The sequence below is a fragment of the Bufo gargarizans genome, chromosome 4 (genome assembly GCF_014858855.1).
Source record: "Bufo gargarizans isolate SCDJY-AF-19 chromosome 4, ASM1485885v1, whole genome shotgun sequence".
Taxonomy (NCBI): Eukaryota; Metazoa; Chordata; class Amphibia; order Anura; family Bufonidae; genus Bufo; species Bufo gargarizans.
Window position 1 is genome coordinate 341,163,051 of NC_058083.1, and position 24,348 is coordinate 341,187,398.

General features: G+C 42.7%; 1 protein-coding gene across 1 annotated transcript in view; it reads right to left on the reverse strand.

The window, feature by feature from the left end:
• LOC122935420 (embryonic protein UVS.2-like) overlaps positions 1 to 24,348 on the reverse strand; it is a 31,039-nt gene that overhangs the window by 2,052 nt on the left and 4,639 nt on the right. The window contains exons 2-10 of the mRNA XM_044291189.1: positions 11,899 to 11,986; positions 10,603 to 10,639; positions 10,007 to 10,075; positions 7,876 to 8,016; positions 7,654 to 7,771; positions 5,888 to 6,066; positions 5,132 to 5,234; positions 1,781 to 1,905; positions 498 to 613 (exon numbers count right to left, since the gene is read on the reverse strand). Of these exons, the coding sequence (XP_044147124.1) occupies positions 498 to 613; positions 1,781 to 1,905; positions 5,132 to 5,234; positions 5,888 to 6,066; positions 7,654 to 7,771; positions 7,876 to 8,016; positions 10,007 to 10,075; positions 10,603 to 10,639; positions 11,899 to 11,986 (976 nt within the window). The remainder of the gene's footprint in view (positions 1 to 497; positions 614 to 1,780; positions 1,906 to 5,131; positions 5,235 to 5,887; positions 6,067 to 7,653; positions 7,772 to 7,875; positions 8,017 to 10,006; positions 10,076 to 10,602; positions 10,640 to 11,898; positions 11,987 to 24,348) is intronic.

The following is a 24,348-nucleotide window of genomic DNA, read 5'->3' on the forward strand; positions in this document are numbered from 1 at the left end:
TTTAAGGGACCCCTTGCCATGCGTCTGATGCACATACAGAATGCATCTGGTCCTACAGTGTAGTCACATTCAAGTGAATGGGCTTGAGCTACAACACCAGTCTCAGCATCTACACAAGAATGATTTATGCAACAAAAACAGCAACATAACATCAAGATGCCCAACAACTACCAAACTATGGTTTGGCTTATACATGGTCATTTTTATTAGAATTTTTGTTTAAGACATTGATCATCAACATGATAGTATCTGATCCCTCATCATCTAACTTCTATAAAAATAAAAAATAAAAAATAAAAAAATGATCATCATTAATAAAGTCTTACTAGGACCTTTGATTTTAAGAGGGCCCAAGTGTCCTTCTACCATGTAAGCAGACAACAGTATTACAAAATGAGGATAAGTTACAGATTTGGCATGAAGACATAGGAGCCTCAAAATGATGCCTTTGTGGATTATTTTTTATTTTTTTTTGCAAAACTTTTGGTAATACTCACTTGTCCATCTGCGGTTCTGATCAAAAATGCAAAGTTTATGTTGTCTGGATAATTGTTTGGATAGTTTGCAGAGGAGAATCCTTCACCTGGAGTATTGAACAACCTACTGGAAACATCTGACAAAAACAAATAAGTGGGGTGTGTTTTTTGCTGCAGCTCTCAGGAGGTGTGCCGTTTCTCCTACATCTCTGTCCTTGTAAGGCTGGGTTCACACCTGAGCGTTTTACAGCGCGTTTGAACGCGCTGTAAAACGCTCAACACATGAAAACGAATGCTTCCCTATGGCCCTGGATCACACTTGAGCGTTTTACAGCGCGTTTGAACGCGATGAAAAACGCCCTACGCTCAAAAAAGTTCTTGAGCTTCTTTGGAGCGTTTTGTCACGCGTTCCCGTACATAGACTTTCAGGAACGCGCGACAATGGGCGTTCGCTTGTCTCTGTATGCGCGATTGTAAACGCCGGTACAATCGCGCATACAGAGAGCTCCTTTCAGAACGCTCAGGTCTGAACCCAGGGTAACTGTCACAGCCTATAATAGTATATCTGACTGGTGGCAGTTGAAGGATGGAAATAACCATGTGCGTGTCCAGCACAGTAGGTGGACGTAGACATTACTATACAGGTTAAACACCGACTGGTACCATTATAAGTACAGAGAATGCCTATCAAATGGAGCATGTTTGTAATAAAATTATATAATTAACATATTAAGGTGGCAAAACCCTTTAACTCGATCTCCTCCAGAGTATGGAGAGGAGCAATCACCAATGCCGTCGCTCTTCCCCATACTGTCTCGTTTCTCGGCAGCAGATCGTGTTTACATAGCTCAATCTGCCACTGGGAAATGATGCCCTTTTGTGCTGCACAAAAGATCCAATTACCTGATGAACGGGTGTTTCGCTCATTCATGGGGTAACCAGCAGTACATTTACACCGCAACATCATCGCTGATGAGCGTTACTAGTAATAGCGATAATCTGTTCAATTGTCGGCTCGTGTAAAGAGCCCTTTAGACAAACGGTGTGAAAACTGTGGCCTAAAAAAAAAAATTATATACACACACACACATACATACATACTGACACAAAGCATCAAATATAAAAGACCAAAAATTCTAAAAAATATAAAGAGTTAATATAAAAATGAAATCCTTTTTTGATGACACATTCCCTTTAAACCCTCCTCTACAGACTCTGCTTGTAGTACTTTGAAAACATATCTTCATTTGGAACCTATATCAACTGAAACTTCATTGTTACTGTAGTTTTTAAATGATACTCACCACAATTATAGAATTTGTTAATTTTTTCCACGTCCAGGACACTGAGGCCATCTCTTTGTCCAACCTGCACATTTGGATTAGGAATGGTGCTGATGGGTAGATTTGGATCAATAGCAAAAGCAAACCTAGTGGAAAATGATTATTATAGTTTTCTTTCATATTGATAGCCCCAGGGGGTACATCCCATGTCTCTAGAGGGTGGTTAAACAACGTGTCTGGACTTCACTATATAAATTCAGACCCTCCCCAGCAGCCATTTTGTGGAGTTTCATGTGAGACAAAGGAGCTTGAACACTGTGCTGTGCTTTTTCAAATTACATTCCAAATCGCATATAAATAATCCTGATAGATAGTGTTAGATAGTAATAGGGAATTGTGTAGATGAATAGCTGATAGGGTCCAGTGCAGGGAGTAGTGTAGGTTATAGAGATAGTTAGTGAAATATATAATCCAGGTCTACTGGTCAGGTCTTCTCACATTTTGTTTAATGCACTGAATCTGTTCATGTTAATATAAATCTATCAATAAATAACAGAGGCGGCAGTCAGTCCAATCTTCCCTTCCTTGTGGAAGAAGAGGGATCCGAGCTGCAGTATCCCCATGTAGAAAGCCATCTGCCTCCTGCTCCGTATAGTCTCCAGTGCCATGACCGCCCAAAGCAACTGGTAAAGGGGGAGGGGCGGTATTCTGGGTGGTGGCCACCACCAATCTGATATTGATGACCTAATGTATGGACATCATGATTATTGCAGACCACAGCATGCACCTTTTAGCGATTTTTATTCTGGCTAAAAGCTGAAGGCCTTGAATAAGGGATAACCCTCCTTTTTTAACAAATAATTCTTTAAGTATTTGGAAGTTTGGTTAGTGAAATTTAACTTAGAAATATGAAAAACACATATCAAATACGTTAGCGAGAATAAATAGGTCATTTTCAGATAATTCGTGCCTATATGGTAAAGCCTGGTTAAGATCGCCCTAATGCCTCCTTCATAGATCAGTATTTTGGTCAGTGATTTCCATCAGTGATTGTGAGCTAAAACCAGGGGCGGCTCTAAACAGAACAGAAGCAGATCTTTCCCTTACACCTACAGTCCTGGTTTTGGCTCACAAACACTGATGTGTGATGCAGCTTAAATTAAATATTAGTTAAACACCTAAGTACTGGATCAGTTTTTATTTTTTGAGCTTTTTTTTTCCTTTCTACCTTCCAAAACCCTTAACTTTACATAATTTGCTCACAGAGCTATATGAGGGCTTAGTTTGTGGGGCAAGTTGTATTTTTAATTATACCATTTAATTTACCATGTCTTGTATTGAAAAATATAAAACAATGTGGGGTGAAATTGAAAAAGTAAAAAATTCTACCCAAGGCTTTTGGATATTATAGTGGTCACTATATGTGCCAAATTGACGTGACCTTCTTATTCTGGGACAGTATGATTACAGTAATACCAATATATATCTAGTTATGTTTTCCTTCTCTTAAAAATATAAAAACCTTTGACAGATGATATTGAATTTCAATCCCTGACCCTTTCCTCTAGGACAGGCTTGCTCAACCTGCGGCCCTCCAGCTGTTGTAAAACTACAACTCCCACAATGCCCTGCTCTAGGCTGTTCGAGCATGCTGGGAGTTGTAGTTTTGCAACAGCTGGAGGGCCGCAAGTTGAGCATGCCTGCTCTAGGAGATAGGTAATCAAATATTGAGGCACTCAGTCTGGAAGTTATGCAAATTAAGTGAATTTTATTCTTTCATTTTTTCTATGCCATCCATAGGCCCGTTATATGTTAAAGGGTAACAGATTATTTTCTGACCAGACGTTTCGGTCACGGTGGACCTTCATCAGTGGTCATGTTATCTGGAACATTATCAAATACACATATATATATATATATATATATGGTACTTTTACACGGATGGCAGAGTATGAAATTACATAGATATAAACATAATAAAAAATGAGACCATAAATAATGTACAAGTAATATTTGATAGGGTTATAGCAGCAGAGTAGATAGGGGCCCAGAGGTTATATATATATAAAAAATACATATATAAATTCATATTTACGAACATGAGTATATGCAAGGAAAAAATGATTCTATGTCAACGTAGAATATGGCAAAAATACACTTGATGTCAACACTTGATATCTACGTAGAATATGGCAAAAATACATAGATAAATTCATATTTATGAACATGATTGTATGGGTATACGCAAGGAAAACATGATTCTATTGGGATTCCCAATAGAATCATGTTTTCCTTGCGTATACCCATACAATCATGTTCATAAATATGAATTTATCTATGTATTTTTGCCATATTCTACGTAGATATCAAGTGTTGACATCAAGTGTATTTTTGCCATATTCTACGTTGACATAGAATCATTTTTTCCTTGCATATACTCATGTTCGTAAATATGAATTTATATATGTATTTTTTATATGTATATATAACCTCTGGGCCCCTATCTACTCTGCTGCTATAACCCTATCAAATATTACTTGTACATTATTTATGGTCTCATTTTTTATTATGTTTATATCTATGTAATTTCATACTCTGCCATCCGTGTAAAAGTACCTTATATATATATATGTATTTGATAATGTTCCAGATAACATGACCACTGATGAAGGTCCACCGTGACCGAAACGTCTGGTCAGAAAATAATCTGTTACCCTTTAACATATAACGGGCCTATGGATGGCATAGAAAAAATGAAAGAATAAAATTCACTTAATTTGCATAACTTCCAGACTGAGTGCCTCAATATTTGATTACCTGGATACGGCCTAATAAGCCCTTGATCGGCACCGGTATCAAGATTTGAACAGAGTGCGGTTCCTCACCTCTTCACAGACTGCTCTAGGAGATAAGCTCCTGCCAGATATGTCGGCACATGGCTTTCTCCTCTCTGCCAGTTGAAAACACAGCTGACTGTATAGGTCTATGGCATTTGGCTGACCACTAGTGAAGGTGCATGGGAACCTTAGGCTGGGTTCACACCTGAGCGTTTTACAGCGCGTTCCTACGCGCTGTAAAACGCACAACAGGCAAGAACCAATGATTCCCTATGGGAATGGTTCTCACCTGGGCGTTTTACAGCGCGTACGATCGCGCTGTAAAACGCCCGACGCTCAAACAAGTGCTTGAGCTTTTTTTTGGGCGTTTGTCGCGCGTTCCCGCACATAGATATTCGGGAACGCGCGACAATGTGTGCACGCCTGTCTCTGTATGCGCGATTGTAAACGCCCGTACAATCGCGCATACAGAGCGCTCGTTTCAGAACGCTCAGGTCTGAACCCAGCCTTAGGTCAGTTATCCACCACGGTTCACCTTACACACATCCTAATACACTTGTCGTAATGCATCACCGAGGTATAATCATATGGGAGACCTAAGGTACTGCCGTCCTGTATGTCAAAATTGTTCTCCATCCCTGGGGGGGGGGGGGGGGGGGGAATAAAAAATAAAAAATGATTAGTTACAATGTGAAGAATATAGATATTCTCATTCAGAAAAAGAAATAGCATTTCATAATTTATAACGGTTTAAAAAAAATTGATAAAAAATAGATCACGATTTTATTTCATTTTTTGGAAATATTTTTTCATTAAGTATTTTTTCTAATTATTCTTTTTTTTTACTATTTGCTGATGCTAAATCTGCATAAACTTTAGTTCCTTGTCAGTCAAAGTCAACAACTTTGGCAGGATAAATCTATCATCTGATGTGTATGGGGGTTTACTTGTACTCCCTAAGGGCAGATTCAGGTAAGAGAAGGGGAGGACAATTTTTAAATCTTCACCTGAGCTGAGCAGGTCAAGAATTAAAAAATAATCAAAATTAGGCAATTTTTAATGACCCGATCCAATTTGTGATTTATGAGGACATAGTCAAAGTAGTCAGATTTACAATGTTCGTTAAATTCCTATTCAAAGAATATCTGGAATATTTTATTTTCATTGAAAAATAAACTATTTTGTATTGTTTTGGTAAATTTTTATGTTGAATTGCACCATAATATTAGATTATAATATCTGAGTGTTATATCGGATGTTGGGACTTGATGTGTGTTAATGTACACGGTACCTGGTTTGACGTTTCTGTAATTTACGGTGATGTAGCTGCCACGATCAGACCGGCTATTTTCATGTTGAAATCCCAAGGCGTGGTTTAGCTCATGTTGTATTATTCCTCTGGACATACAACCAGGAGCTAATAAACGTACAGGTTGAGCTCCTCCATTTTGTCCAACATAAGATGAACAACTGAAATACCAGAAACAAATGCATTTAGTGGCAAGTTACTTCATGCTGAAGGATTACTATACAATTAGATTTTCCAACAGTTCTTGAATATGAATACAGGGCAAAAGGTCCCTAACAATCGGTCTGACTCAGATTACTGGAGTCTGTTTCAGGGATAAATTGACATTGCTGTAGACTGATGAGGGGCAAACAGTGAAGCTATGATCCTGATTTATCACAGGATTAACTGGAATAAGAATAAAGGAGCCATATCATAGCTGTGTCTAGTGTTGCAGCTCATTTAAATAAGATATCAGATAAAAAAACATGGACAAGAGTGGGGTTGTTCATGGAAATCTGACATCAAATATGCTTGGTTATCGGACTTCTTTTATGGCAGATATCGGGGAAGAGAATGACTGAAAAGTTGGATTTCAAAATGCCTTATTTATTTGATCTTCGGGTTACGCTGCTATCAAAGATTAGAGTTGAGTGCTAATATTCAAATCGCAAATTTTAATTACGAATATCGCCACTTCGAGAGCTTGCAAATATTTAGAATATAGTGCTATATATTCGTATTGGAAAATAGTGTTGATTGCCAAAATTCTAATCTCAAATTTATCGCGAATATCTGCTACATCCCTAGCAACCAATAGGAAGGTTGTCTACCCCTAAGTGTTTATCGCAAATATTCTAATCGCAAATTTTTATCGCAAATATATTACATTGCCGATTTTCGCAATCAAGTAAATGACTGGAGATCACAAATTCTTAAATTTGCAAATTTATAGCAAATATTCAGCCAAAAATTTGCTAAATATCGCAAATTCGAATATTGCCTATGCCGCTCATCACTACCAAAGATGTCTACTAGCGGTTTGATCCACTTCCCTAATGAAAGCACAACCAAGCATACATGTGTTTAGAGGGCTTGGGAAGATGTTTTCCCTGTGTACGTTGTGTGTGGCTCAAATGCATACAAATAGTTGTCATGTTCTCTTGGGGGTTTTAGCTGGACTAGGCTTAGACTAGGAACTTGGGTTTGGGAACAGAAAGACCTTCTCCAACAAATACCAAAGCACACTTTGATGCAAATAGATATGAAAAAGGCTGCCTCCCATCTAAACATGCCCTAGGAACAGAAATTTGAATATGCCCTGATCATTAAAGTATTGTCAGTTAAAAATGCTCATGAAGTACAGAACCTAACAAAGCTCCTTGAAAGCATCACAAATTATGTTTTTGATGGTTTGAATATTAACTCCTCCGCTATAGTCATCAGAATAACACACCCCAGTCATGAACTATCTCAAAGTTAGACAAAGGGGAATGTGCTAGATGGTGGGACCAGTATGAGCCATTGGGTATAATAAATCATAGTTCAAGTTGCCACAACCTACATCAAAGCCGATGTTGTGGCAAGACCCAAAATCTGAGGTTCCTGAGTGGCAAGGCAACAATAATTCCTGTTGAGGGTTCAACCACTTTGGGGGATCTGCAGAAAAGGTCCTCATGGTTGAACAAACCTTTTAAAAGCCCAAAAATATTTGCATAGACTCTGGATGAGTGAGCTCCCCTTCCCATCTAGGCAAACAAATGACTTACCCATCAGATGAGATAATGTCAAGGTAATTTACTTCTGCAGTCCTCTTTATAAAGCGCACACAGGTCAAGGATTCAAATTCCTGCATTGCGGTCATGAACAGATTCTGATATTCAACACCTAGTCAAATAAAGATGACGTGATTAATATCAGCTTGGAATTTCTAGGAAGTCACCACCAATATCAATGTATATTTTAATGTTGTATGAAACTCTGCAACTTACGGTAACCTGGAGATAAGGTATATGGCACTTGGACAGTTCCATCTGCAGATCTAGGCCATGAACGGTTACGGTTTGTGGCATAACGACCCATCCTTTTCATTACATCACCATAGACTATTGGGTGTGTGCTTTTGTCCAGTCCTTTGGAAGAGAAGAAAATATCTATAAGCATGATCTGTAGGTTTAAATTAAACGTGAAGATTCAGCAGGCAATTGTCAGACGAGAAGCTTTCCTTCCCAGCAATCACCTGCTCGCTAGTGGAGGAGAGCGCTGCTAATACTGCAACAATCTCCTCCTTAGTATGGTACCAATCTCCTCCTCTTTCGTCATCATACTGAATTACTGTTTGCCTTCAGCAGATCGCAATTACACAGCACGATCTGCTGCCGACAAATGAGGGTCGTTAAACCTGCTAAAATATTAGAATTACCGGATAAACAAGTGTTTGCTCCTTTATAGAGTAATTAGTGGCAGTATTACACTGCCAGATCATCGCTCACAATCATCTTCTGGCATAATAGGGCCAGTAAATAAAGAGACTTTGCATGGGCATCATTTGCTAAAACAATTGACTTTCATTGTATTTCAATAGCTACAATAATATATTGCCTGTGCTCATTCTAGATTTGTATTGGTTTCTAACATATAAGGGTTTGTTCTGCCTTTTGACCATTTTAACTGTCCCCAGCAGTGAGTAGCTCTTAGGGAAAAAATATACTCAGCTGACCCCTGCCAGTCCATTCAGGCTCTATGGCTCCTTTCCACAATCTTCTAGTCCCCATCTTTAAACATCCAGTCAAGTGGCACACCACTGCTGGGTCACATCTTGCTTGTGGACAGGTCACCACTGAGACCATTGTCTGGCCACAGTAGAGCACATGACAACATCTGGAAGTTTAGAGGCCAGGGACCGGGTTATTGGTGAACAGAGCCAAGGAACCAGAATGGAGATGCTGGCAGCTGGTGAGCGATTTGATCACCAAGTATAAAGTGCTTTAGGAGACAGGTAAAAATGGCTGAACGGCTGCACAATTCCTTCCAAATGGTGATGGATCATACCATGAAATGCAATGATAGGTTTATGTGTATTGGCAAAAAGAGGTGAGATGGGACTTCATGTGTAATGTCCAAAAAGAGGACAATCATCATCAATCGTGTTCAATTTGTGAGGCTGTGCATGTTTTATGGTAGGTGTATCTACTGTCACTGTTCCTCTAGTCAGAAGAATCAAGAGGAGTCAGGAAAAGCTGGGATGTCTGTCTCTCTTCAAATGTAGAAAAAAGGTCTTGCTATAGCAGTCATTCCACTGAGGCCAGTGGTAGATGGCACTGAAATAAACAGACATTGTGAACCAATGTCGGGGCAGTAGGAAAATTAACCGTGTAGGTATTGATTATTACAAAAATTATTCACAGAACACCCCACTTTTAAAACCGATTATGTCAATCTATAGGGCTATGCATTCTGTAAACCCTATAGGCTTCCATATACACTAATAAAGTTGCCAAGGATACCAATTTGTGAGGACCACTTAAGGTTATGGCATGATATGGCTTGACATGATGTAAACCATGCAACCAGTGCCCAGACTTAGCTCCAATAGTATGGCTTGCAGATGAGGCCAAACCATGCCCACCAACAGAAACCCATGTCCATATGATTTATAAGTGAATTTATATGACCATTGATGCTGGGGTTAAAGCGACTTGGCCGAATTCAACCAAATGCACCATTGGGATGTACCTAATGTTTCGACCGCTTCCCTGCTCAGACATCTCCACTGCGCCTGCGCCGATGACATCTGACACCTAATTATGCGAAATCCAAGTGGTAGAAACCCTTTAATGTTTCATGGATGTTACCCAATAAATGCTGTTGACAGATCAGGCAAGCTGAATTTTAACATGTTTGATTCTTTGTATTTGTGGGGACAAAAGCCACCACCAGAGGTTTATGACAGCTACTTATTTTCCACTATCCATTGAACCAAACATGCCAACCTAAGTGTATATATTTAAAGGGGACTGGAAGGAATTTTTAACCATCAGCTGTCTAAGGTGTATGAATACCTTGGGATGTTGTCAGGGAAAATACTGCCAATGAAGGAATGAGGAAATGTCATAGTCCTACCTGTGTTCACTTTAAGAATCGTGGAGAAAACGTCAAGAGGTTCCTCTGTTTCGGTGTTGTCTGCTTTCCCTGTAAATATATTAAACACAAATTTTTTCTAACCTACTCAGACAAGAAGAATAGAACAATGAATGAAGAGTCTACTGTATTTAAATGGGCAGAATAACGAGCTAATTAATTAGCAGGATCTAAAGGCATACTGGGAAGTATGCCTTGTTTATTAAGGCCGATTCTGCTGACAGGTTTACAAGTACATTTTGTGGTAGCAAACCTTTCCTTTCAAATAACTACATAGATAAACCGGCCATCCAAATGAGATTGTTGAAGGCAATTACCAACTTTGGCCATTTTATTGTCAATCATCGTTTTAAGTAGCACGATAGCCGATGGTAGACTTCTGTCTGTTCAAGTTATGATCGGCTCAATTTGTAAGCACTTCTCTCCACCCAAGCTACTGAGATATGGAGATGTCATCACTCAGACCCCCACCGATCAAAACCTTTACATCACTATCATTAAAAGTCTTAACAAAACTCATTGAGCCTTTAAAAAGAGTCAACATACATGACAGTGATGAAATGTGTCAGAAAACTTACCAACATTTTTTCCCGACGTTGGCCGACTTTTACACCCCTAAGTGAGAAGAAAAATGATAGGCTTAGTCACATTTAAAAATAAAATTGTCTATTTCACTTATAAACACCATTGTGTAGAAGTGCCAGACAGGACCTGGAAAACTGCTTATAGCATATTTCTTCTAAACAAAAAATCATAGTTACTTACAGTTGTATTTGTGAATAAAATATTTTCATGTGATTATTGCAATAATTAAATCTGTTGCTTTTATACTACATAACATTTAGCATTGTCACAAATCTTCTATATGAAAATTTACTAAAACACAATAGTATTTGCTAGAACGGGGATGCTCAACCTGCGTTTCCCCAGCTATTGCAAAACTACAACTTCCAGCATGCACACACAGTCTACAGCTATCCGCCTACAGCAGGGCAAGGGCATGGTGGGAGTTGTTGTTTTACAACAGCTTGAGGGCCACAGGTTGAGCATCTCTAGGCTAGAAGATCACAATTATTCTGATATTGCTGTTTAACATTATAGATTGGACATTAAAAAAAAAAAGTCAGAAATGGCCAGTAAAAAAAGGACTCGCCTCAACCAAACCCCTGCCACTACTGTTCTGTTCCAACACCTCTCCGACCCCCACTTCCTGTCCCGATTCCACACACTAATATTCCAGGAAAGGCTCACTCACCCAGTCATTGGCTGGGGCAGGTTACCACTAAGGGCAGTGAATGGATAAGCAGGATTTTCCTGGCATATCCGGGATAGGAAGTGATAAGCATAAAGAACAGCATTGAAGTGATGGAAGCTCAGGATTGGTGGCGGTGAGTTATTTCTGTCCCCTTTAGATTAAAAAACAAAACGAAAAAACACTCCCCTGAAACCACCTCAAAGGAGTATGACCATCATAAGAATGAATTCATAATTAGTTACGAGTTGTGTCCCAGCCCCTTTGTCAGTTTCTTCTGTACTGCAGCATTTCTGTCCACCTGCCATACATGGGACTACAACCCAGTTCTAGTTAAGTAAATGGGGCTGTGCTGAGGTTCCCAGTAGAGCAAATGGATAGGAGTGCTGGTGTGCAGGGAAATCTGAAAGAAGATTTAGTGCTCAACTAGTAAATGCTTTCATATCTTAGAAACATGCCATTACTTCCAGTGTTTGGAAAAAGGTTTTAAAGGGTGGATTGGGCTTTGATGTAAATTATGGTGTACATTCAGTTGGAGGATGAGAGACAAAAAGATATATAGATTACCATAATATAATTAGAACATAGATTATAGTGATAGTAGATGTTATATTAGTCTCACCTTGATGGGTAAACCTGTAGAAGCAGCAACCAGGCAGATGAGAAAGATGATGGAAATGCTTGGATTCATCTTTGTTTGGGTCTGGAGGCTGTTAAGGGGAGAATCCTTGTTCTGTGATGCTTTCTGTTGTATCTTTCTCAGACACCTCCCTTATATGTGGGAACAGACCACCTTCTTAGCCAATCAGCTCTCAGAACAACAGATTCTAGGGATTACATTGCCCAAAGACAGGTTCCCTCTGGCCCTGTGCATCACAAAACATCCTCATCATCATATTTAATCCTTTAACAATTGGGCAATCCTACAGATACCAAACTTTGACATCAGGGCAAAATGCAAAAAAAAACTGCAGACGACCCTAGGAGAAGACATTTAGATTATGTTTACAATGCTTGTGTATTACTTTGCCGAAGACCACTGACTTGTGTTTCTTGTTCTATTTCTAGGTTCTCAGTGTCCTGTGAAAAATGCTATGTGAAACTGTAATGTTGATCTTTCCACGTCTTGAAGAAAATAGATTTTTTTTTTCACTTCCTGGGTGAATTGAATATAAAAATAAAACAAAACTTTTAAAATTTAACTATGGAAAAAAAAAAAAAAAAAAAAAAAAGGATGAGTTTGGCCAATTTGGAAAATAAATATTCTGGGGGACAATATACTGTATTTAATACAGTAAAATATTCTGCATACTTGTTATTATAATTCCCAGGTAAGTTTGATTTGTGTGTTTTATTTACTTGCCAAGAAAGAATCAAAAATGCTAAATCTATATATATTCTGAAGTCAATACCAGAGATGAGAGTTTGTTGCATTTTGCATAAAGTTAGGTTTGTAACCTGAATCGATTCTGGCCAAACCAAAGTGGCTTCAATTGCCCTGAAAGTTGGTATATAACCCCCTTTCGTCTCCTAAGATTTATTTATTTTTTTATTTTTCCCTCTCTCGTCCCTAAGTTCTTTTTTTTTGAAAATCTTTATTTGTAACATTTTTCCGCATATAGACATACAGTGATCAGGTAAGTGCATTTGATATTAAAGACAACATATCCAATCCTTGTACATCATTTTGTTCTTCATACAAAGCAGAGCGAGGATTGACCAGCAGGGCAAGTCCTCTCCAGCCATACTTAATAAAAATCATACAATAGCCTACAAAGCTAGAGTCCAGTGGCTCTACCATTCATGCTGTTTCGTACCCTAAGGCTACCAACACAAAATTGGCCGGCGAGGCATCCCCCTCGTCGCTGCTCCCCCCCTACTTCAGGCAGTATAATCGTCCCTAAGTTCTTGAACGCAATGACAGCTATAGTAAATGATGTCTAAGTGACAGGTAAATGCATGTTTAATGGCGATAAAGTGTGTTTAAAAACATACTGCGCCGGCAAATGTGTTATGCTTTTTCATATTCCAAAGCTTTCAAAAATATGATGCAGATGTTATGGACTAAGTGTCCAAGATAATTAAAGTATAAAGAAAACAGCAGAATGGGTCCAAATCCGGACCCAGATGGCACAGCAGAAACTTTGATCTAGCACTAATAAAATTTCAAATGGATCTTTATTTCTTGTTCATAGCACTACACACAAGCATGTCCAAACCGCATCAACGTCCAGACAGTGTCATTCCCCTGTACGTGTATTGCTGTAAACAAGAAATAAAGACCAATCTAGAATTTTATAGGTGCTGGATCATTGTTTTTCTGCTGTCCAAAATGTATGCCCCGAGAGGGTCAGAATGCCTGCCCAAACGACATGCACAAGTGTTGATTGTCAGAAGAATAAGTGGCTTGGTGTGAATAGTGATTAGCAAAGTGTTAAAAAATTTGATTCAGTTGATTCGACAAACTTTAAAGAGGTTGTCTCACTTCCAGGGAAGTTAATACAAGTCACTAAATATATAATTATCCAAATTGCTTCCTTTGCTGGCTGGATACATTTTTCAATCACATTATTATTGGTTACGATCACTCAGTGGTGGCTGTGCTTGAACATTTTAGGAAAAAGCACCAACCTCTTTGGTGGCCGGGTCCGTTGGAGAGCACATAGGTCCGTGCTTTTTCCTATATGCGGGTTTTAATAAAAAAACATAATAAATTCAACAGCAAAAACAAAACAATGCAACAGCATTTAATAAATGCAACCGAAAAAAAGTTAAATTTGGAACGGTGTGGAGATAGAAATACATTTTAACGTTCGTAACGAACCCAGTTCTCCACGAGTTGGATTTACATGTGCTCGAGCGCAATGATAGAGTCTCCTCTCTGCACGTTTCATGGCTGCTATGCAGCCAATATACGTGTAGGTAAGTACTGCCCTCACTGTAATGCGTAGCCATGTTGGGGACGAAGCAGTGGCAGTGATGCCGATTGTGCACGCAAAGGCCGTGGCCCTGGGCATGGTGAAACTGTGCCTGCTGCCAGAGCACAAGAAAAACAATCATCCACCATACCTAGCTTCAGGTCTCAGTTTGCAGGGCAGCGCAAGACACCACTCTTGAAGTTAGACCAGTGTGAACGGGTGGTCGGTTGGATTGCAGCAGATAATATTTCCAGTCGGTTTAGCACCACCCTGTCTTCCACCAAATCCAGTCTCAGTAGCCAAGAGTCTGCTTAACCCAATCCTCACCCTGATCCTCCTTTCTTCCACCATAAAGAGTCTGGGCAAACCAGTAATCCCACACTCGGATATCCAAGGAGCTCTTTTCAGCGCCATTACTTGATTTGGCCCTCTTGCCAAGCCCGCTTGAAGAGGGACAGATCTTGTCCTCCGATTCCCAAATTATTGAGCATCCACAGTCACAAGAAGATGACGGTGGGAAACGGCAATTAGTGTTTAATGAGGTGGATGATAATGAGACACAGTAGCCAATAACTCAACAGCAATTACTGTCTCAAGAGGTTGATGAAGAGGATGAGACACAGTTGTCAATCACTGAGGTAGTGGTTAGGTCAACAGGTCAGGAGGTTGAGCAGAGTGAGGAAGTGGAAGAGGAGGTGGTGGACGATAAAGTCACTGACCCAACCTAGGAAGGTGAAAAGCCGAGAGAGGACAGCAGTACAGAGGGGGAGGGATATGCTGCACCGCAACAGGCTGGAAGAGTCAGTGGGGTGGCAAAAGGGAGAAGGCAGGCCACACCAAACAGGCCTGCAACTGTTCCATAGAGTACCCCCTTGCGGAAACCTCCCTTGCCAAGTGCATAAGACAATAGAATAGTAGTTTGCAACCTGTGCCGTAACAAAATTGAGCGGGGCGTTCGCACTAGAAACCACACCACTACCAGCATGATCTGCCACATGCTATTCAAGCACAATTATAAGTGGGCCGAACGTCTGGGTCCGCAATCTGTCTGTGGGTCACACCACTGCCTCCTTTTCACCTTTGTTACGTGCTGGCCAATCCTCTGTTGAAGGCGCAGCTTTCTAAATTACTGGACCTGGAAATGTTGCCATTAAGGCTTGTGGACACTGAGGCCTTCTGCAGCCTGATGTCAGCAGCCATCATGTGTTACGCAGTCCCCAGCCGCCACTATTTTTCAAAGTGTGCCGTGCCCGCATTACACCAACATGTGTCCCGTAACATCACTTGTGCCATGACCAACGCAATTACTGGGAAGGTCCACTTAACCACGGACACATGTACAAGTGCATTTGGCCAGGGATGCTACATTTCCCGGACGGCACACTGGATGAACGTTGTGGAGGCCAGGAGAGAGTCGTACCCTGAGGTCGTATTGTGATGTTAATACGCTTATTTAGTAAATTTGAGATTATTGGCAAATACATATTGTACAAAATTATTTGGGCCCGTCTGCCACACGTCAAGACGATGTTTGTAAGACAGGAACCTACCACTAAATTCTACCCGTTATGTGCCATGTGGTCCACCATAAAAATTCAGTGAGTGCAGGTTCCACATGCATGCTGGCCCCACTCAGATTTTTATCATTTTTGGTACCAAAATAGCACATAACAGGTAGAATTTAGTGTTAGGTTCCTGTCTTACTGAAATCGGTGTGACGTGTGGCAGACAGGCCACAATTTTGTACAAAGTGTATTTGCTAAGGCTATGAATATCAAGTTTACTTCATAAGCATAGTATTAGCATCAGAATACTTTTTTGCACTTTATTTTGTTTGCAGAGTGCTACTCCAAAATGGCACCATTAAAAACAACTTGTCCCGCAAAAAACAAGCCCTCAAATGGCTACAGCGACAGAAAAAAAAAAAAAAAAAAAAAAAAAAAGTTATAGCTCTTGGAATGCAAATATCAAAAAACTGAAAAATTGTCTGCTCACCAAGCTGCAAAATGCATACCCGGGGGAGGGGGTTAAAATGAAGGAACACAAAGTGCCAAAAGGACACTTCTACCATGTTATTCAGCCCAGCGGCCTGTGAATCTAAAATGACTCAATTTGTTAGATGGGGAGATGTGAATCAGGGGTCGAGTCCAGGGGGAACGGCGTTCCTGCACTTTTTTCATGGCAGGAACGCCGTTCCCTTTCATCTGTGTGCGGCGGGGCAGGCAGTGTGTGGCGGCGGGGCAGGCACTGAGATGAGCGCTTCCATTGTGGAAGTGAAGCGCTCATCTCCATGGTGATCTGTTTCTGTTTATATCGCTGTCCTCAGGACAGCGATACAAACAGAAGGGTAGTGTCTAAACTCCAGACACCAAACGGACCTTCTGACGTCACACTATCACGTGACATTTCTAGGTCACGTGGGTCGGCAGCCAGCACGCACTTCAGAAGTTCTATTACAGCTGGAAGGTCAGGCATGGCTGCTCTGCGCACCAGCGTCTTTAGCACTGACAGGGGAGAGTGTCTGCCTGAGAGGGACATGTGAAGCCTGTGGAGGGGGCTGACAATTCTGTGAGGTGTGCCATGTGGGATGGGGGGACTATGGTGTGGGATTGTATGATGGGGGTGGGGGGGACTATGGTGTGGGATTGTATGATGGGGTGGGGGTACTATGGTGTGGGATTGTATGATGGGGTGGGGGGGACTATGGTGTGGGATTGTATGATGGGGTGGGGGGGACTATGGTGTGGGATTGTATGATGGGGTGGGGGGACTATGGTGTGGGATTGTATGATGGGGGGGGGGACTATGGTGTGGGATTGTATGATGGGGGGGGACTATGGTGTGGGATTGTATGATGGGGAGGGACTATGGTGTGGGATTGTATGATGGGGAGACTATGGTGTGGGATTGTATGATGGGGTGGGGGGGACTATGGTGTGGGATTGTATGATGGGGTGGGGGGACTATGGTGTGGGATTGTATGATGGGTGGGGGGGACTAGGGTGTGGGATTGTATGATGGGGTGGGGGGGGGACTATGGTGTGGGATTGTATGATGGGGGTGGGGGGGGACTATGGTGTGGGATTGTATGATGGGGTGGGGGGACTATGGTGTGGGATTGTATGATGGGGTGGGGGGACTATGGGGTGGGATTGGTAGGTATGGGGGGACTATGGGTGGATTGTATGATTAGGGGAGACTATGGTGTGGGATTGTATGATGGGGTGGGGGGACTATGGTGTGGGATTTGTATGATGGGGAGACTATGGTGTGGGATTGTATGATGGGTGAGACTATGGTGTGGGATTGGTATTGATGGGGTGGGGGGGACTATGTGTGGGATTGTATGATGGGGTGGGGGTGGACTATGGTGTGGGATTGTAGGATTGGGTGGGGGGGGACTATGGTGTGGGATTGTATGATGGGGTGGGGGGGGACTATGGTGTGGGGATTGTATGATGGGGTGGGGGGACTATGGTGTGGGATTGTATGATTGGGGTGGGGGACTATGGTGTGGGATTGTATGATGGGGGGGGGGGACTATGGTGTGGGATTGTATGATGGGGGGGACTATGGTGTGGGATTGTATGATAGGGAGACTATGGTGGGGATTGTATGATGGGAGGGACTATGGTGTGGGATTGTATGATGGGGAGACTATGGTGTGGGATTGTATGATGGGGTGGGGGGGGACTATGGTGTGGGATTGTATGATGGGGGGGACTATGGTGTGGGATTGTATGATAGGGGAGACTATGGTGTGGGATTGTATGATGGGGAGGGACTATGGTGTGGGATTGTATGATGGGGAGACTATGGTGTGGGATTGTATGATGGGGTGGGGGGGGACTATGGTGTGGGATTGTATGATGGGGTGGGGGGGACTATGGTGTGGGATTGTATGATGGGGTGGGGGGGGGGACTATGGTGTGGGATTGTATGATGGGGTGGGGGGGACTATGGTGTGGGATTGTATGATGGGGTGGGGGGACTATGGTGTGGGATTGTATGATAGGGGAGACTATGGTGTGGGATTGTATGATGGGTGGGGGGACTATGGTGTGGGATTGTATGATGGGGAGACTATGGTGTGGGATTGTATGATGGGGAGACTATGGGTGGGATTGTATGATGGGGTGGGGGGGGACTATGGTTGTGGGATTGTATGATGGGGTGGGGGGGGACTATGGTGTGGGATTGTATGATGGGGTGGGGGGGGGGACTATGGTGTGGGATTGTATGATGGGGTGGGGGGGGGGGACTATGGTGTGGGATTGTATGATGGGGTGGGGGGGACTATGGTGTGGGATTGTATGATGGGGGGGACTATGGTGTGGGATTGTATGATAGGGGAGACTATGGTGTGGGATTGTATGATGGGGTGGGGGGACTATGGTGTGGGATTGTATGATGGGGTGGGGGGACTATGGTGTGGGATTGTATGATGGGGTGGGGGGGGACTATGGTGTGGGATTGTATGATGGGGTGGGGGGACTATGGTGTGGGATTGTATGATGGGGTGGGGGGGGACTATGGTGTGGGATTGTATGATGGGGGGGACTATGGTGTGGGATTGTATGATGGGGGGGACTATGGTGTGGGATTGTATGATAGGGGAGACTATGGTGTGGGATTGTATGATGGGGAGGGACTATGGTGTGGGATTGTATGATGGGGAGACTATGGTGTGGGATTGTATGATGGGGTGGGGGGGACTATGGTGTGGGATTGTATGATGGGGGGGACTATGGTGTGGGATTGTATGATAGGGGAGACTATGGTGTGGGATTGTATGATGGGGAGGGACTATGGTGTGGGATTGTATGATGGGGAGACTATGGTGTGGGATTGTATGATGGGGTGGGGGGGACTATGGTGTGGGATTGTATGATGGGGTGGGGGGGACTATGGTGTGGGATTGTATGATGGGGTGGGGGGGACTATGGTGTGGGATTGTATGATGGGGTGGGGGGGGGGACTATGGTGTGGGATTGTATGATGGGGTGGGGGGGACTATGGTGTGGGATTGTATGAGGGGTGGGGGGACTATGGTGTGGGATGTATGATAGGGGAGACTATGGTGTGGGATTGTATGATGGGGAGGACTATGGTGTGGGATTGTATGATGGGGAGACTATGGTGTGGGATTGTATGATGGGGTGGGGGGGGGACTATGGTGTGGGATTGTATGATGGGGTGGGGGGGGGGGACTATGGTGTGGGATTGTATGATGGGGTGGGGGGGACTATGGTGTGGGATTGTATGATGGGGGGGGGGGGACTATGGTGTGGGATTGTATGATGGGGGGGACTATGGTGTGGGATTGTATGATAGGGGAGACTATGGTGTGGGATTGTATGATGGGGTGGGGGGACTATGTGTGGGGATTGTATGATGGGGTGGGGGGGACTATGGTGTGGGATTGTATGATGGGGTGGGGGGGACTATGGTGTGGGATTGTATGGGGGGGGCGCTGCTGTGTGGGATTGTATAGGGGGGGGCTGCTGTGTGGGATTGTATGGGGGGGGGGCTGCTGTGTGGGATTGTATGCGGGGGGGGGGGGGGGGGGTTTGCATTGCATCTTGGGTGAGTTCCCACACTTTTTTTCTCAGGACTTGACCCCTGATGTGAATGCTCCTAAGATCACACCTGGGCATAGGGTCTAAAAATACCAGGGGACATTTATTAACCCCTTAGTGACCAGCTTGTTTTGGGCCTTACTGACCAAGCTTTTTCTTCCTTTTTTTCCATCGTCTCCTTCCAAGAGCTATAACTTATTTTTCCATCTGTATAGCTGTATGAGGCTTGTTTTTTGGTGGGACAAGTTGTAGTTTTTAATGACGCCATTTTGAGGTGCACATAACTTTCTAAATAACTTCTATTAACTCTTTCTAGAAAGGAAATGGGAAAAACAGCAATACTGCCACTGAGTTTTTATGGTGTTTGTTTGTCTGTATAAATAACATCTTAGTTTTTTTTCCTGTTACTACTTTTGTTTAATAAAACCACTTTTAAAAAATAAATAAAAATTGCATCGCTGCTTCTCAAGACCCATAACTTTTTTTTCCCCCTTTCTATGGAGCTTGTGTGAGGGCTTGATTTTTGTGGGACAGCTTGAAGTTATCATTTTGAAGCAATAGCTTTTTTGATCGCTTATTACTTTTTTTCATTGGCAACTAGGTATAAATGAGCAATTCTGTAATTTGTAGAACTTTCTTTTTTACGGCGTTCACGTAGGGGATAATTTACATGATATTTAAGTAGTGCAGGACATTAAGGAAGCGGCAATACCAACCATATGGGGGAGATTTTTAATGCAATTTCTTTCATTGTAAAGCATATTTTCAATAGAAAAAAGCTGTTTTTTTTTTTTTGTTTTTTTTTTTTTGTTTTTTTTTTACCACTTCATAGTCCCACAAGGGACTGCTGGAAACTACTCAAGGCTGGTTTGGCCCTACATCAGACACCAGCTAGCCTTCACACACATCAGCACCCCACAATCAAATTTGTTGGATCACGATGGGAGACCTCTCCCTCCGCCAGCACTTTATATGCAGTGGGTGCCATTGCTCGCGGCATGTACAGAGTTATACAGCCCGGATCGGCACTCCTGCTGGTTTGGGCTGTTAGAGCACAAGCGCGGCTGTCATGTGAGAGCCAAACCCCCACGAGACCTGTGCGCCACAGTAAAAAGAGGCAGCCCAGACTATGGCTAAGGGGTTAAGACTGCCATTTCACAATATGGTCTTAAGAAATTGCTCACTGGTGCCAGATGTACCAAAATTAGGAGGTGTCAGGTTCAGTACTGAAATCTACACCACAAATGAAGATGGTGTAGGTTTCTGGTATAATCTATGCTAGTTTCCTGGTGTAAATTATAATTAATGTGCCAAGCCTCTCACCGCTTACTCCTGAGCCTGATGTGCTCAGTTTTTAAAGTGGCAAACAGGGAGCAAAATCTTCGAAAACTAATTTGCCATTTTTATTGCGCCAAACTGTGCGACTATTTGACACTATTACAGGGTGATACGTGCCCCCTCCCATGCTTTAAACAAGCATCAGTGATATTAGGATGGTCTTTGTTAATTCTATTCTATATAGTGTGCTCAATATATTGACAACTGTATAGACACTGAAGGACATAGATTATGTGATTAGTGACAGTAGAAGAAAATGATGAATGTTATGGACGAGGTTATTGAGGCATCGTAACCCTAACGCTGGGTTCACACCTAGGCGTTTCTCAAACGCGCGTTTCTATGCGCGTTTTTATTCGCGTTTTTTTAAATAGTGAACGCGCGTTTGACGCGCGTTTGGGTGATTGACAGCAGTGTTGTCCAAAGAGTCTATGGCCCAAACGCGCCAAAAAAAGCTCCTGTACTTGTTTGAGCGTCGGGCTTTTTACAGCGCGATCGTACGCGCTGTAAAACGCCCAGGTGTGAACCATTCCCATAGGGAATCATTGGTTTCTCTGTGTTGAGCGTTTTACAGCGCGTAGGAACGCGCTGTAAAACGCTCAGGTGTGAACCCAGCGTAACCCTTTCAGCCCAGAGGTTATTTCGTTTTTCACTTCCTGCCTTTCTGGAGCCATAGCTTTTTTTTATTTTTCAGTTCACATTTTTGAAGGACAAGTTGCAATTTTTGATTCCACCATTTAATATTGCAAAGGATGTAGTGGGGAGCTGAAAAAAATGATATGTGAATTTGAAAAAAAAAAATCTGCAATCGTTGTACAAGTTTTGTTTTTACGGCGTTCCCCATGTGGTAACACTTGTTACTTTCATTCTCTAGGTCAGTATGATTACAGCTATACTACATATTTATAGCTTTTCTTGCATGTTCAATACTGAAAAAAAAAAAAAAAAAAAAAAAAAAAAAAAAATTGTTAACCTGTGTGAAGTTGGCACCCCATGTTCTTAAATTTCAAAAATAAATACACCATTCGTTTGTGCTGCGTTTGTGCTGGTTTGTGCCGCAAAAATGAACGTTTGTGCCGGTTCGGTTCCTGAGATATTGCGAGTTAGATTTTTATGAAGCCCCGCCCATTTTCCACCCCATGTTCTTATATTTCTAAAATAAATACACCATTCGTTTGTGCTGCAAAAATGAATGTTTGCGCCGCTTTGGTTTCCGAGATATTGCGCACTTGATATTCTGAAGCCCCGCCCATTTTCCACCCCATGTTCTTAAATTTCTAAAATAAATACACCATTCGTTTGTGCTGCATTTGTGCTGGTTTGTGCTGCAAAAATGAACGTTTGCGCCGCTTTGGTTTCCGAGATATTGCGCACTTGATTTGCTGAAACCCCGCCCACTTTCCACCCCATGTTTTAAAATTTCAAAAAGAAATACACCATTCGTTTGTGCTGCGTTTGTGCTGCAAAAATGAACGTTTGCGCCGCTTTGGTTTCCGAGATATTGCGCACTTGATTTGCTGAAACCCCGCCCACTTTCCACCCCATGTTTTTAAATTTCAAAAAGAAATACACCATTCGTTTGTGCTGCGTTTGTGCTGCAAAAATGAACGTTTGCGCCGCTTTGGTTTCCGAGATATTGCGCACTTGATTTGCTAAAACCCCGCCCACTTTCCACCCCATGTTTTTAAATTTCAAAAAGAAATACACCATTCGTTTGTGCTGCGTTTGTGCTGGTTTGTGCAGCAAAAATTAACGTTTGCGCCGCTTTGGTTTCCGAGATATTGCGCTCGATTTGCTGAAACCCCGCCCACTTTCCACCCCATGTTCTTAAATTTCAGAAATAAATACACCATTCGTTTGTGCTGCGTTTGTGCTGCAAAAATAAACGTTTGCGCCGCTTTGGTTTCCAAGATATTGCGCTCGATTTTCTGAAGCCACGCCCACTTTCCACCCCATGTTCTTAAATTTCAAAAAGAAATACACCATTCGTTTGTGCTGCGTTTGTGCTGGTTTGTGCAGCAAAAATTAACGTTTGCGCCGCTTTGGTTTCCGAGATATTGCGTGCTTGATTTGATGAAACCCCTCCCACTTGCCACCCCATGTTTTTAACCCTGACTCTAGACCCCCCAGGTGTGCTGCAGCTTGCCCCCTCCCGCCTCCCCCCACAACTTTTTTGGGGGCACAAGCATATTATATTTTTTTTTTCTGCATACGCTGACTGTTAGCGCATCGCACGCCCGACCGCTGATCAACTTCGGACGGTTGATCAGCGAGTTTGAATAAAAAAAAAAAAAAAAATATCAAATTTTTGGGCCTTTTTTTATTTTTTTGTCTGTTAGGTTTAGGGTAAGTTCCCGAACACCCGTCCCCCCACACACACCACACCAAATAAAGTTTATCACACACACACACTCCCCTATGGCCCGCCGGATGTTCTAGGCGGCATATGCCCAGCTTGCCTCCGAGTCCAAGAGCCCCAGTGAGGACGAGGATGACCCCACTTTCCTTTTGTCATCCACGTCCTCCTCATCAGCTAGCGATGATGATGAGACCCCAAGGCGGCGGAGACGCCGCCTGGTGGAGCAAGGAGACCGCCATGCTAGGGACCCTGTGGCCCACACTAGTACGAGAAGCTCTGGGGCTCGTACTAGTTTTCCGGCCCACCAGTTAAGTCCACCGGAGCCCCCTACCGGTGAACTTGTCTGGTATACCCCCAGAGCGTTTTGAGCCCGTGATTCCTGATTTTGTAGGCCAACCAGGAATCCAGATTTCCACAGTGGGCTTCACTGAATGCGACTACTTTAGTCTTTTTTTCAGTGACCCCTTTGTGAATCTGATGTTGGAGCAGACGAACCTGTACGCCCCACAGTTCATTGCTCAACATCCGGGCTCCTTTTTGGCTATGCCCGGTGGCTGGACTCCGGTCTGTGCAGCCAAGATGAGGACGTTTTGGGGCCTCGTGCTGCATATGGGCCTAGTCAAGAAACCTAGTGTCAGGCATTACTGGAGTGGGGACATCCTCTACCAGACCCCACTTTACAATTATGCAGATAATGCAGCATGTCCCCCCCAAGGTGATTCTGCCTATGACCGCCTGTACAAAATCAGGCCGGTCATCGATCACTTTGGGGCCAAATTTGTGCAGGTCTATGTACCTGGAAGGGAAGTCGCGGTTGATGAGTCTCTGATTTCTTTCAAGGGGAGACTCATTATCCGCCAGTATGCTCCCTCTAAGCG